General features: G+C 27.4%; 2 protein-coding genes across 2 annotated transcripts; both read right to left on the reverse strand.

The window, feature by feature from the left end:
* Window positions 1-1,198: 1,198 nt before the first annotated feature.
* Window positions 1,199-3,745, reverse strand: EIN_149680 (hypothetical protein; the record flags this gene model as incomplete). Its single annotated transcript, XM_004257884.1, has 1 exon — window positions 1,199-3,745. One exon carries the CDS (start codon window positions 3,743-3,745, stop codon window positions 1,199-1,201), a length of 2,547 nt encoding a protein of 848 aa, XP_004257932.1.
* A 5,283-nt stretch (window positions 3,746-9,028) lies between these two features.
* Window positions 9,029-10,882, reverse strand: EIN_149690 (hypothetical protein; the record flags this gene model as incomplete). The annotated part of the gene is made up of 1 exon (XM_004257885.1): window positions 9,029-10,882. The coding sequence occupies one exon, from the start codon at window positions 10,880-10,882 to the stop codon at window positions 9,029-9,031; it is 1,854 nt and encodes a 617-aa protein (XP_004257933.1).
* Between the last annotated feature and the right edge of the window lie 1,705 nt (window positions 10,883-12,587).

Genomic DNA, 12,587 nt, shown 5'->3' on the forward strand with positions numbered 1-12,587 from the left:
TTAAAATAATTAGATTAAATGAGTTAAAAAAATACAAAAGAAGTCTTATTCCATATTAGATTTTGTTTCAGATACACTCAAAAAATAAAGTTATTTTAATTGATTTCAATTAATTATTCAGTTTCGAGAAGATACAACCTATTTGTATGTTTTGATTTTGATTGGTCAGTTAACCCACAAATAAGCAAAACCCACAAATACGAAAACCCACAAATAAGCGACTTTGACTGTCGATAAATAATAATAAATTATTTAACTAATTATAAAACTCTAACACATATTGTTTTTTTGTTGATATAAATATATTACATATTTTTTAACCCATACTATTGATACAATTTATATCAAAAATATAAAAATAAGGTATTTACTATTCGGTTGTGGTTGTTCATATAATACTCTTATAGTCCATCGTCTTTTTGAACTCCAAATTCTTTAATATTTTTTAATGTTATAAATTCATTATTATAAATATGTCAATAATTTTTTTGATGTTTTTAAATTGATTTTTTAATGTGTTAATTATTATTATTATAACTCATATTTTCATTCAAATATTAAAAAAATAAATTTGTCTTTTTATACTTAAACGAAATTTAAATTTATTTGTAAAATATGAAATTATTAATTAATTATACAACATGTATGTCAAACAATTGTAATGTGTTTGTTTGAATCAAAGGATATTATTAATATTAGATTGTATATTCGATAAATTAAAATAAAAGTTAAATAACGTAATATATTAATGTTCAATATTTTGTGTAAAATAATCATTATTACTATTTATATAACGAGTACGCCCAATAAACGAGTACGCCCATTATATCGGTACGCTCACTAGTTTTATACCGGTAATAAGTGTTATACAATTTTACAAAACAAAGAAAATACAAACAGGTATCATAATTTCTTTTTAAGATGTCAAAAACGTGGTGTTAAATGTGTAAATAATACACATTTAATTATTAAACGTGTATTATTTGTAAAATTCTGGTTTTCTTGTCCAAAATAATCCAAAAACAACATCTAAATAACTTTTTGCACAGGTAGAGTGTTTGGTATTTTTAGAATATATTTTTAACTATTAAAATGGTTTTGTTATATTAAAATTAAATAATAAAAGTCTTGCACAAGGTAAAGTTTTGCATAAGGCAGAATGTCCATACCGTCTTTAAAAAATCCAATAAAGAGTAGTTTAGAATAAATTAACAAATAAGTTGAATGTTTCTTCCACACTTTCTTGTTTTTTTTCATCAATAACATTTTTAATTGTAATTCCAAACTTTTGAATAAAATCTACGGTCAAACTTGTACATCCACCAAATGCGCTCATATCAATATTTTTAAGTTGTGACGACAAATTGACTTCCTTCAAACTTTTGCAGTTGTAAAAAGCCTTTTGTGAAATGAACTGGACGCCTTGGCAATCACCAACCTTTGTGAGCTTTTCACACTCTGAGAAAGCGCCTTGCTTGATAGCTGTTATGGTAGATGGGAAGTCGACTTCTTTCAATTTATTATTCTTGTGGAAAATAAATTCTTTTAAATCAGTGATCCCTTTGACAAAAACGACTTTTTCTAAGGATTGACATCCGTTGAATAGTTTATTGTTGAATATGTTGTTATCACCCGCAAAAGTGAGACATCTAAGATTAGTACACCCATTCAATCCAAATCCGTTTTTTTCAACAACATTGTTATTAAAAGTCAGTTCTTCGAGTTTGCCACAATTGACAAAAATATTTCCCATCTCACAAACAGCCTGTGGTATTTCAATGCGAGTTATTGGCGTGTTTGTGAAACAGAAGTCGCCGAGTCGTGTAGTTTGTGTGTTAATGACAATACGTGTAATGTTTACTCCTTTGAGCGCGCTGTCTCCATATACAACAACATTTTCTAAATGAAAATCAGAGAGACTGCTACATTCTTCCAAACAGGAGTTGCCGAGTTCGGTGATTTGGTGAGTGCCCGTTATTGATGTAAGTGCAACACACCCATAAAACATCATATCAGGTATTTTGTCGATGTTAGTTGGCAATGAAATGGACTTTAAAGAAGTTGCTGACACAAACATTTTGAGTCCAAAATCGACAATATACGTTTTTTTATTGTACGACTTTATGTATGTGTATACATATGATTTCACCACTTCATTTGGAAAAACAAGATCGTGTAATTTGCAATGTGAAAAGCACGACATCCCATATTTTGTTGTTAAATTCACATCAATTGTGTCAAGTTGTGTGCAATTTTTAAAACACGATTTACCAATTTTCTTAATATACTTTGTATCAATATGTGAAAGTACTTCACAATTTTTAAAGCACTTCTTCCCAAGTTTCGTGACGTTTTGTGTAAGTGACAAAGTACTCAATGACACACAATTCTCAAATGTGGAATCTCCAAGTTCACAAATGTTTTGTGAAAGATCAACTCGTGTAAGAGAAGAACATTGAGAAAAACATGATTCACCAATTTTGGTGATAGTTTCTGGTATCACAAATTCTTTCAGACTTTCGCAACAACAAAATGTATTGTTCAACTCACATATTGTTTTATTAAAAGTGACAGCTGTAAGCTCTTTGCAATTTTTAAATAACGAATTTGCATTTTTGAAATTTTCTGGAATTACAAAGGTGGTGAGATGGAATTTTAATAACACATCTCCACCCACTTCTTTTAAATTTTTCAATTCAGATAATTTGTTATTGACTTCAACATCTCCAAAACAGTCATTTTCTAAAATTTGGATGGTAGTTGGCAATTTTATTTCTTTTAAATTGGGACATTCAACAAAACATTTTGTACCAATTCTTGTCAAGTGTGGTGGGAAATTGAACTCTTTTAATAAATAACACCCACAGAACATTTCATCTCCAAATTCAGACAAACTGTTTGGCAATTTCACAAGTTGAACGCCTGCATTTTTGAATACGCCTTTACCAAAATCAGACACGTTTTCATGTACAATAATTGTGTCCCAATTGCACTCCGCAAAAGAAAAATCGTCCAACCTAGTGATGGTATTTGGCACTTCGTATTTTCCTTTTCCTGATGAATAAAAGAGGTATTCAGGGAGTGTGGTGATTCCACTCGAAAATTCCAATTTGGTGAGTTCTGTGCAATTTACGAAGAGTCCACAGTGAAGATATGTCACAAGTGACGGTATCACAAGATCTCTCAAATTGTAGACATACGTGAACGCCGCACTTAGTTTAGTAAGGCGTGAAGGGAGGTACAAATGTTCTACTGTACAGCAACATTCAAACGTCGACCTTCCAATCTCCAATACACTTTGTGGGATGTTAATTGTCTTTGCAGTGCACAACTGCAAACACCATTTTGAAAGACTCTGAACACCATCGGGGATAGTCACAATATCATCATAATGATTATATCCACTGTAACATATTTTGCGATATGTTGTTGGGAATGCTCTGTCCAAAATATCAGAGAGAGTATTTTCTTTAAAATTGTCATATTTTAATTTGGTTTTGTATTCAACGTGGTGCGAGGTAATGTTCAAGTCTGTGAACAGTAAATCATCTTTTGAATACAAATGAAGAGTGTTTAAATTTGGAAAGAATCGTCTTGTTTTTGGTGTGAGTGAAATGGGGTTGTAATGGAACTTTGCCATATTGTTGGCATACTTTCTGCATACAAACTCGATATTGATAAAGTCGTTGATACTTTTAAATTGTTGAGAAATTATCATCATGGAATAGCTGTCAATCTTCCCCATCCACTTTTTGAAAATTTAAAGTTTATCATTTTTTTCGTTGTTATTTTATTAAATTGTAGATTTTTAAAACAATTTTTTATTTTAAATAAGTTTGAGTTTTGTTTATTTTTAATACAATTACAGTTTAACATTTTAACGTTATAAATACACAATAAAGCGATATTCAACGATTTTCTCAGCATTATCGGGTTAAAAAACATAATTATGTTGACGTTTTAAATTAAGTCCAATCTTATCAAATTTACTACAGTTTTTCCTCTATCTGTGTATATCATGGCGATTTCAAAGTTGAATTAATAATTTTCATTTCCATTATTTTTCATTTAAGTTTAAAATTATTTAAATATTATTAATTCCATAAAGTTATTACTAATAATATTTATACTATTAAATTATAGTATTTTTATACAACAAAAAACAATAATTTGATTTTTATTACTAATAGTATCAAAATAATTCCACGTCATTGAGGTATGTCAATGGAGCATATAAAAATGGAGTTGATTATATGAATTCAAACAATGCAAATCTTTGTGAAGACCCTCACAGGAAAGACAATCACATTGGAGGTGGAGCCAAACGATTCCATTGATGCTATTAAGGCAAAAATTCAAGAGAAGGAAGGCATTCCACCAGACCAACAGAGACTCATCTTTGCCGGCAAACAGCTTGAAGAGGGAAAGACCCTCTCTGACTACAACATTCAGAAAGAGTCAACACTTCACCTCGTATTGAGATTGAGAGGTGGGTTTTAAGCATTTCGTCTTTATAAATTCGTTGTGCTTTGTAATTCATTTTACTTGCCAACTTTTTGTTTATTTATATTGTTGTGTCTTGTGTTGGAATAAGTTTTTCGAAAGTGAATCATATACAATAAAAACAAAAAATGCATTTGCCGGGACTCGAACCCGGATCTCCACCTTGGAAGGGTGGAATTCTGCCCTTAGACCACAAATGCTACTTACTATATTTTTTATTTATTCTTAATATAATTTGTGTGTTTTTGAGTAATAAAAATCGCAGAACGAATATAAAAATGTTGTTGGTTTTGAAATAATTCTAATTGTTTTTTAGTGGTTATATTAAAAATGTTCGTTCAGTAAAGCAAGAGTGGCCGAGTGGTCCAAGGCGCTCGTTTCAGGTACGAGTCTTTTCGAAGGCGTGGGTTCGAACCCCACCTCTTGCATTTTGTTTTTTAGTGTTTATTAATATTTGTAACAGTTCTCAAATATGAACGTGCACTTGTGACGCGAGAATTAAATCAAAAAAACTTAAAAGAGTAAAAAATGTGTTCTATGTTTTAATTAACCCTTCTGATACCAAAAATTTCCAAAAATTGTAAACTTATTTATATCTTATTTATTTTGTGTGTATTTTAGAGAGAAATAATACAAAAAACGCTTTGGCTTTTTACAACCATGGGAAATACCAGGAAACAAAATTAATTATAAAAAATGATTTAATTTACTACGAATTAATAGTAATTTTAACCTAAAATCGTATCTTTGTTAAAAAAAGGTTCACTTATCCTTAAAGAAAAATCTAAAAGCTTTTCCAGTGTATATTTTCAAGTTGAAATTTTTTATATCAAAAAATTGTGTATAGTATAATAAACTATACACAATAAGTCTTTTTAAAAATAAAGTTTGGAAAAAACGTATCAAATAAAAATCCAATAAAAAGTCTTTTATTGAAAAAACAAGGGATACGTCATACTTTGATAATTTTAAAAGTAATTATTAAAATTTTCGTTATCACTCAATATTTTGATGTTTGGCAACTAAAGTGTAATAATGTTGACATTTTATTGAATTTCAATATTTATAACAAACAACCAAATATTAGTTGTGCAACCACACTAATGGTTTTCATTCTATAAACTTTTGTTGAGAATCATACGTATACGAGATATAATTTTCAAATATTTTTATATCTTAACTATCGTTTTAAAAAATGTTCTTTAACATTACACAAAATAAACCGAATGTATATAAACAACATCATTACCTTTTTAATAATAATAAAAAGAGAACATTTATATACATTACTCTACATTATAATAACACCGGTTTTATTGTTAATACGTACGACACAACAGTGTTGGATTCTTAATTTGTAAAACATACAAAAATAAAACGTAAAAGCTTTATATATATTAAAGATGTTACATCAAAAAAGAACTTAAAAATATAATATTTAACCTAATTACTGTTTTATTTAAAATAATTATTATTTTATAAATTAGTTTTTATATAAATCTGTATGCTTGTTATTACAATCATATTTCTGGTATTGGAAAGGTTAAAAACAAACGCCATTTTAAGGTTGAACAACTCAAAATAAAAAAAATATCATTATTATTAAATATCGTTTTTAAATTATTTATAAATCCACAAGTAATAAATTAAACCAAAATGCTTACATTAGATAGTTATCACGTCATGATTGTTTAGAGATGTTTCAAGACTATTAAAAACTTTGTTAACTTGGAGTTTGTATGCAAAAAGTATAATGGCAATATAAATAATTTTCATTATAATACAATTCCTTTGACTAACATAACAATAAAACATTTCACCAAATCGAGACACTTCATATATGGAATTTAAAAGAAGTAAATTTGGAAATGAATTACTTGTCTGTAACATACCTTATAATCTAGATATCAACAAAAATGCAGTTTTTACAAAAATGTTCTACCAAATTGTCGTGTGGTTTAATGTCGATTATATCACTGTTCATAATAATAACAAACGAAATATTAAGTTTGCGAATGTAACATATACTAATAAAGATAGAAAATTGCATGATAATAACATTCCTGTTTGTATCTCACTAATTGATAACAATTGTTTTAAGAATTGTGCCGATATAAACAGTATAAATATACATACAACTGTAAAATCAATTAAACCTTGTTGTTTCAAAGGTTGTCGTAATTTGAGTAAAAATAGCCATACCATTAAATGTTTCATTATTTGGAGTTGGTTGGTTTGATGAATGTATTAATCTAAAAAATATAAATATACCATCAAATTTTTTATCACTTGGTTGTGTGTTTTTGTAATTGTAACACTTTGAGTAGTATAACAATACCATCGCTGGTAACTATGATTTCAGAAAACTGTTTTAATCAATGCAGCGAATTGATAAATGTTTTAATCCCATCAAATGTTAAATCAATTGGTGATGGTTGTTTTTGTGGATGTACAATTTTAAAAACTATAAACATACCATCAAGTGTCACTAAAATTGGAAATGAACGTTTTAAAAATTGTGTAAAACTGAGTTCTGTGATTGTTTCAAAAAGCATTAAACGAATTAATATGAACAGTTTCTTTGGATGTAAAAATTTACAATATGTTAATATTCCTTTGGGTGTCACAAAAACAAAAGATTTTAATTTTATTGGATGTGGTTGTCTAAGCTCTTTAAATATACCAATAACTGTTTTATCAATCAGTGATGGCTGTTTTAGTAAATGTTTAAACCTGGATCAAATAACAATCCCATCATCTGTTATTTTAATTGGCCAATATTGTTTCAGTAATTGATAAATTGAGTAGTGTAAACCTTTCATCAAGTGTTACAACAATTAAAGACGGCTGTTTTAGTGAATGTTTTAATCTAAAGAGTGTAACAATACCTCAAAACGTTGTTTCAATTGGTAATTATAGTTTCAGTGGATGTTTAAAAATAAGCAATGTAATAATACAATACAAAGTAGAATCAATTGGTGATTATTGTTTCAGTAGATGTAGCAGTTTGAGTAGTGTTATAATATTTTTCAAGTGTGAAATCAATTGGTTATTGTTGTTTTTCTGGGTGTATTATTAGTCTAAGCAGTTTTACATTGCCATAAAACGTTATAACAACAGGCAAATATTGTTTTCCATCAGACACCAAAGTTCATACAACAGAGTAAATCAATTATTATATATTTTTTAAATAGTGAAAATAATATGGTTGAATCTTTTAATAATATATGGCTATTAATATTTTATTTGTTTTTAAAAATTAAAACAATGTCATTCATCATAAAAATTTTTGTTCTGGATATTTAATAATAAATGATATATCCTTCTTTAAAAACAATTGTTATATAATAATATACATTAATATAAATTTAATAAACAAAAGTTTTATATGAAAAAATGTGATATTTTGATTTTTTGGTTTGATATCACATATATAACACAATTTGGTCTTTAAATTTTGGTGTCTAAATAACCAAATACGTTTACGTGTTTTATTTTGACATTTTTGATGTTGAAACATTTAAATAAAAATAATCAAAAAGAGAAACTTGAAAAAATGATAATTTTTCAATTCATTTGCTGATTTTATTTATTTCCACAAAATTCAAATACATTCTATTTTGCATTGGTTGTGTTAATAAGACATTATTTTACAAAATAATTAACCTTAGGATGTTTATTTTTTTTCTTTTTTTAATTTTTTTTTGTGAAAAAATTTTCCACCTGTGGAGTATGAAACCGATTTAATTAAATCATTGCCTAAATTCGAAGAAAAAAGGAAAATTTCAATTGTTTATTACTTTTCTGCTTATGTATTCTACTCGGATCAAACTTCCCCAGTAAGTTGCAGTCCAGAGTCGAAAAGATCAGTTACTTTTTTTGCTGGGATTTTTGAATTTCTTGAATCAAGGCTGTCATCACCCCTCCAACCGTCTCTGGCCTTGGTTCCAGTTTCTACATCAAATAGCAACACATCTTTTGTTGCCTTTCAACCATTTTCAGTCAAGATAGCAGCTTGTACATTAGCACGACAAGCAACAGCTTCGTCTGGGTTGATGCTCTTGTTTATTTCTTTTCCATTAAAGTAGTCTTGCAACAACTGCACCACCTTTGAATATAAGTTGATATACTAATCAACACAACATCTTCAATGCTTCCTTTGTCCGGGTTGACATCTTCCAATACAATTTCGACTGACTGTATTGTCGACTTGAAGATTTCGGTGTTCAACTTTTCAAATTGTACATTGCGAACGATATGTATGTTAAAGTTTTGTAATATTTTTAAGTTTTTTTTGAGATAAAACTTTAATTTTTGAAAAAAACAATGATTTAATTAAATCAGTTTCATACTTTTAAGGTTAAATACATTCAGAACAACTATATTTGTATTTATGGTATTTTTACTAATTATAATTTGTAAAAAAATTTAAATAAATTTTTTTAATTATTAATTTCAAAGAAGTTTTTAAAACAAATAAACAAATTAAACTTTTATTAATTATCAAAGTTTGATTTTAATGGAATTAAACAGTTCGTGAAATTTTGATATATTCAAGAGAAGAACAATCTTCGAAGCAACGATCTTGTAATTTTATTGCATGTTCTGGGAATATAACTTCATTTAGTGATGTGCATTTAGTAAAGCATTTACTTTCAATTAGAGTGACATTTTTTGGTATAACGACGGATTTTAATGATAAACATTCATTGAAGCACTTGAATCCTATACGATTGAGTGAAAGTGGTAATTGAATTGAACTGAGTGAAGCACATCCACTAAATGTAAAGATATCCAAATCGCATATATTCGAAGAAAGAATGACTTTGGATAAACATAAACAATTGGTGAAGGCTGAATTTCCAATTTCTACGACGCTTTGTAATTCAATTTGTTTGAGAGAAATACAACCGTTAAAAGCAAAATTTCCAATTTGAAGAATATTGGAAGACAACATTACCGAACTTAAATTGGAACAATCTTTAAAACAGAAAAGTGGTATTTCTGTTATATAATCGTCTAACTTAATTTGCTCAAGTGAATAACAATAAGCGAAACATGAGTCTGCCATTGAAACGATTGACTCATTTGAATTAAATGAAGTCAATGATTCACAATCTTCAAATGCATTATTTTTGATTGATATAAATTTACCCCCTAAAAATTGAATATTAACAAGATTGACACAGTCTTTGAAGCAACTTGAATTTATTTCAGTGACTTTGATTGGTATTATGATACTCGACAACGAGACACAATTATTAAAACATTCTTCGCCAATTTGTTCGACATCAATTGGGATATTTATCGAAGAAAGAGATGTACAATCTTTGAAACAATAATTTCCAATCGAAGTGACATATTTGGGTATTTTTATTGTACTCAAAGAAAAGCATTTTTCAAAGAGTGAGTTATTTAAAACTTTTAGGTCAAAAGGAAGTTTCACATACGTAAGTCTTTCACACTCTTTAAATACATTACAACCAATATCTACCGAATTTGTAAATACAATGCTTTCTATAGATGAACATTTTAGGAAACAACACAACCCCAAAGAAGTTATAGTCGTTGGAATTTCAATTTTCAACAATTTGGTGCACACATGAAACATAAAAGGCTCAAGTTTATCAATGTTTTTTGGAATGTCAAATTCACATAAAGACAAACACCATCCAAAACAACTCTTGCCAATATAAGTTAATCCATTTGGAACTTTAATAAAAGACAAAGAATAGCACATATTAAATGTATTTTTTGGTAATGATTTTAAATATGGAGGTAAAATGACACGTTTTAAGTCGGTACAAGACGAAAAACACGCTTTATCGAGTTTAATAAGTGTACAAGGAAATGCAATTTCACTAAAACCAACACAATGGCGAAAACAATTTTTTCCAATCGTTTTAGTAACGTGGTTGGGGTTACTTGGGATTGTTATGATTTTGTTGTGATCAACAACCCGTTGATTATTTTGTAAATTTTGATCATTCAAAATATCAAACAATTTTGTGTCATCTATATCAAAAACGACATTGTCAAATGTGTATTCTGAGTTTTGAGGAAGGGTTGTTTTTTGATAAGAAATGGCATAATGAACTATAACTTGGTAAAATGATCTTTTAAGAATTAAATCAACCTTTTGATTTTCATTCTTACAAACAGTGTTACCAAATGTTTCATCAGTTTTGTTATACAGATGAAGAGTCTCAAGATGGTCAAAGTATTTAATGATAGCGTGGTTTAAAGGTATCGGGTTGTAATGGAAGTAATTGGTAATGTTTCTATATTTTTTAGACACAAAGGAGATAGTAATGAAATCATTGATTGTTTGGAAATAACAAGATACAACCATCATGTGGTAACTGCTAAGTTGACTCATAATTTGTATATGTTTGTTTTGAGAAGTTTTTTAAATATACAATTATTTAATTAAGTCATAGTTTAAATACAATAAATTTATCATTAATATAACAATATTTATTCTTTAAACTCTGAAACCAAGCGTTTCCAAAATAATTATTTCCGAAAATGTGGTATTATAAAGTACAAATTTATAAAATAAAATGACATTTTGGTTATCAAAGGGTGACTTGGGTAATTAGGATTGTGATTTTGGTAATTTATATCCAAAACTGATTGTATTTTAAAAATTAATAATGACTAAAATTGATAATAAATTTGAAACTCATTTAAATAGTTTAAATAATAATATTTGTAATTTAAATTTAATTCTTAATTTATATTAAATAAAATTATATTAATTCTTAATATAACTTAATTACAATTAAAGTCATTCCTAAACCGTGCAACTTTGATGTGTCAGTGCAACTTTGTTTATAGTATAATTATAGTAAAAATTATATATTTTTTAAAAACAAAAAAAACAAATTTCTTTGAAACTATTACTCTAATTAAAATACTATAACTAAACTATAACTAAAGTTGCACAATTTTTTTCAATAGTTTTTGAAGTTGCACCATTCAACTGCCTTTTGTTTATCGAAATTTTTGCAGTGAAAGAATTTTTGAATCTCAAGAATTGGCTTGTCTTATTATTTTCTTTTTTTATAAACAAGATGTTTATTTTTAAAAGGAGAAATCTCGATATATATATTATATTTATATCCAGATTAAATAATTATTATTAAATCGCTTTTTTATAAATTAAAAAAAAATAAAAAACAACAAAAAACAAAAAATAAAATGGAAAAAGAAGAAATAAAAAAGTCATAAGTTGTCATTGTGACAATGTTTTAAGCGACAAAAATTACGAAGAAAATTATCAGGATGAAATTGTCGATAAACATGAAAATTGTGTTAATCCAAACTGTCAATTGTGTTGGAAAAATGTGAAGTTTACAGAAGACGACGTCAATTCTATATTTTTTACATGATAAAAGTGGCAACATGAAACCAACAACAATTATAAACATGGAACTCGACTGCTTTATGTATTTGTTTAATTATAAATGCTTCGAGTTAATCAACAAAAACACATATTTGTATGCTAATCAAAAAAAAAATCGAAAATAGTATCCCACTGATGTCAACAAAACGAAAGCTTTTATTCGTGTGGCAATAAAACAATGTGTAAATAATGATAATAAAAAACCAATTCAAAAGAAACTTCACCCTTTTACATCGCTATTTTTCTGGATATTGTCACGATTGCAAATAAAAAAACAACTGTGTGTAGTGACATTTATGGTGCAACCTTACTCACTCGGTCATGTGGTGATTAAAATCGCGTTGTATCCGTAACTTACTCATGAAAAAACAAAAAAAATATTATTACAATAAATTTAACAACAACAAAATATAATATAAATATAACATTATTATTAATTATATGTATTAACTCGCCGACATACCTAATCTACAACAAACCAATACTGTTAAAAAGAGCAGTGTTTTTGTTTTTTTGAAAAAATTATATTATACATTGTATTTCAATTACAGTAAAATGAAAATGGAATAACGAGTTCAAATCGCGAACTAATAAACAAATAAATTGTGAAAAAATGAAAAAAAAAATAAAATTTCATGACAAAAATGTAAAAAATGGCAAAATAAGAATACTGGTA

Source organism: Entamoeba invadens, assembly GCF_000330505.1.
Source record: "Entamoeba invadens IP1 unplaced genomic scaffold scaff_1105074726367, whole genome shotgun sequence".
In the NCBI taxonomy this organism is placed as follows: Eukaryota; Evosea; order Mastigamoebida; family Endamoebidae; genus Entamoeba; species Entamoeba invadens.